The following is a 2893-nucleotide window of genomic DNA, read 5'->3' on the forward strand; positions in this document are numbered from 1 at the left end:
GTTCTAGTGAGGATTAGAGGTGGGTGGATCGATCTTAATATCGATACCAATGCTGGTATTGATACTGAACGATCCTCCTGTAAAAAGATCGATACTCGAGCTTTTTTTTCTCCCGCACGCACTGACTGCTGCGCACACAGATTCATCAAAGTCCACTCTCTGTCTGTGAGAGCACCCTTGTATTGTGGTTTGTCAGCCCTCTACCTTGGGAGATTTTGTTTTTAAGTTGTGTTCAGTGATATTTTTTAAACAAAAATGTTGATTATGATAATAAAGTATTTTGTTGTCACGTACAATGTTTGGCGAAATTCTATCCTAGGTCTTTTGGATCCTTTGGATCTATGAAGCTTAAATATGAAAAAGTATCGTATCGGTATCGGGTTCGATATCTGCGATACTGGGCCTGTATTTACTTGGTATCTGATCAATACCAAAATTTCCGGTATCGCAGCTCTAGTGAGGATATCTAAAATCTTGTAACTTTTGTTTATTTCAAATAAATGTCAATCGCATTTTGGTATCCCAGTAGAAATTCCTCTTTTTTTTCACCCCCCCACTCTTCAAGGTGACACCATCCAATCAGAATCTTCATGCTTTCCGCCTCAGCCAATCAGAGTTCGGAGCGAGAGATGGGCGGTCTGCGGACGCGCAGCTTATAAAAAAGCCTGAACCGTGCGGCTGCTGTCACATCGCCTGCGTCGCAAAACTTTTGTTTTTAATTCTTCGATACTTTTTTCTTTTTTATTTTGCTGTTTCCTTCTCGGCTCGTCATGAAAGCCATCAGTCCCGTGCGCTCGGCGAGGAGCTGCTACAAAGCCGTGTGCTGCATCTCCGATCACAGCATCGCCATCGGCCGGAATAAACACGCGTGCGTGGAGGAGCCGGTGAGCGCGCTGTGCGACATGAACGACTGCTACTCCAAACTGAAGGAGCTGGTGCCCAGCATCCCGCAGAACAAGTCCGTCAGCCAGGTGGAGATCCTGCAGCACGTCATCGACTACATCTTCGACCTGCAGATCGCGCTGGAGGCGGAGAACGCGGCCGTGCTGTCCATCAAGGTGAGGAGGACACACGCATGCACGCATGCTTTTTTGCACGCTTAGTCATGGTGATGCGGTGCGGATGGTGTTCAGAGGGATAATGCACGTTTATACTTTATTTTTAATGCATGCATGTTGCAAAAAAAGTAAGCCCTTTTTTGGGTTCTCCTTTCAGACTTCGCGCAATTTCTCCAAAGAAGAGGGCCGGTTGTTCCATTAAAATGAGGACACAGAAATGATGGTATGTATTAATTTTCTCCAACTCAGCTGATTCTTCTTAAATTAGTAGAAATGTCAGTTGGAGTGTGATACAATGATGAGCTGTGCACACTGGCGGATAACTGGGCCCACTGAGAGTGTGCAGTGGATTCTATCTGCTTGGGGTTAATGAAAGCTCCATGCGAGGCGCCAGTCTGTCTGCTCCCCCCCCCCCCCCCCCCCCCCCCCTGCAGGGAGGGAGAGAAGGAGGGAGGGAGAAGATCTGACTTCACTTTTCTTCCTTTCTCTCCATGCAGGTGCAGGGAAACACATGTCTCCACTTCACTCCGGGCAAGAGGACAAGAGGGGCAGAAAGGGTGGGATAGGTATTTGGGAAAGGCGGAGGAAGAGGTGGTGGAGGAGAAGGAGGAGGAGGTTGATGGGTTTTGAAAGAAAGAAAAGACAGCAAGAAGTGGACTGAGCAAAGAGAGAGGAGAAAGAAAAAAAAACCTCATTGTTTGGCCCCTGGACAGACAAATCAGCACACCAAAGCCAGCAACGGAAACCGAAATCGACCTGCTTGGTTTGGCCTTCGTCCCCAAACCTGAGGATTCCCTGCAGCGACAATAACAGCCGACACATTCTGTTCTTCTTCAAGTTGCATTCCAAACTTAAAAAGACAAAAAAAAAAAAAGAAAAATGTATGTGGATTAAACTCTACAGTATTTACTGACACCTCATCCTGATCACTTTTATACCAGGTCTCACATGGTTGCATCGCTTATTCCTGCATTATGGAGACTGTTACTTCATAAGAACCTGTACATATCTGCTGGGGGTACACGTGAAAGCCCAAGTCAAGGATGAACGGGGTCTCAGTTTTATTAGGGATAATCAGAACTCTATAGTAGAGTCGATTGTAAATGTTTGTAGGGATTGTTCTATTTCTACAGACAATGTCATGAGTTTCATAAACTCTATTAAAGTTTGCTTTGTACGTATGTATGTATATGTATGTATGTTCATATTGAGATTAAAAAAAATGCGGAACAGTTTGGATGTTTTAAAGCCCGTCTCTTGTGGGGGAAATGCTGAAATGACAACATGCATTCAGACGAAACTTGAGGTTGGAAATCAAACGAAGGGAGTTTCCTGTGTTTGTATTTTTCCAGTGAATGACTTACCGTCATTTGTTGTACACTTCCTAAATGTTAAAGAAACACAATCTGATGCTTAAAGATGAGCTGTCAGATGTCAAATTTAAGAAAAAAAAGGTATGTCGCTAGAGCTACAGTAAGAAGAGGTTTCCAAAATTATCCAGTGATTGCTGTAGCTCCCATAGACAAAAACATACACAGAGAATTAATCAGAATATTCTAAAAAAAAAAAAAAATGTAACTTATTGATCAGCAACAATAAAAAAATATGTTCATATAATGATCTTAAACATGAAAAAAAATCCACATATGTGTGTACAACTGTTTGGCACATTTTGTTAAATTTCTGGTGAATCATCACTTTTACAGCCAGTTTTCTTTAGACAAATCAGGGCAATGAAAAATAGTCACTGAATATGTCTTTGACTTCATTTACATACAAACTATGTGGTACTATGTGATGAATCTGCATGGAGTAGCCTTCTAACAAATTATGAG

The 2893-nt window shown here is 42.8% G+C and overlaps 1 protein-coding gene across 1 annotated transcript; it reads left to right on the plus strand.

Annotated features, from left to right (window-relative positions):
* The first annotated feature begins 673 nt into the window (after positions 1-673).
* id3 (inhibitor of DNA binding 3) lies at positions 674-2281 on the plus strand. Its single transcript, XM_034195652.1, has 3 exons — positions 674-1058; positions 1216-1281; positions 1556-2281. The coding sequence occupies exons 1-2, from the start codon at positions 771-773 to the stop codon at positions 1258-1260; spliced, it is 333 nt and encodes a 110-aa protein (XP_034051543.1). The 5' UTR covers positions 674-770; the 3' UTR covers positions 1261-1281; positions 1556-2281.
* Positions 2282-2893: the final 612 nt, after the last annotated feature.

This window comes from Thalassophryne amazonica, chromosome 19, assembly GCF_902500255.1.
Source record: "Thalassophryne amazonica chromosome 19, fThaAma1.1, whole genome shotgun sequence".
Classification (NCBI taxonomy): domain Eukaryota; kingdom Metazoa; phylum Chordata; class Actinopteri; order Batrachoidiformes; family Batrachoididae; genus Thalassophryne; species Thalassophryne amazonica.

Bases quoted from the DNA above. Each gene is read 5' to 3' on its own strand.
- id3 (XM_034195652.1), top strand. From the start codon at position 771: ATGAAAGCCATCAGTCCCGTGCGCTCGGCGAGGAGCTGCTACAAAGCC. The intron at 1,059-1,215 runs GTGAGGAGGACA...TTCTCCTTTCAG, and splicing joins CGGCCGTGCTGTCCATCAAG to ACTTCGCGCAATTTCTCCAA.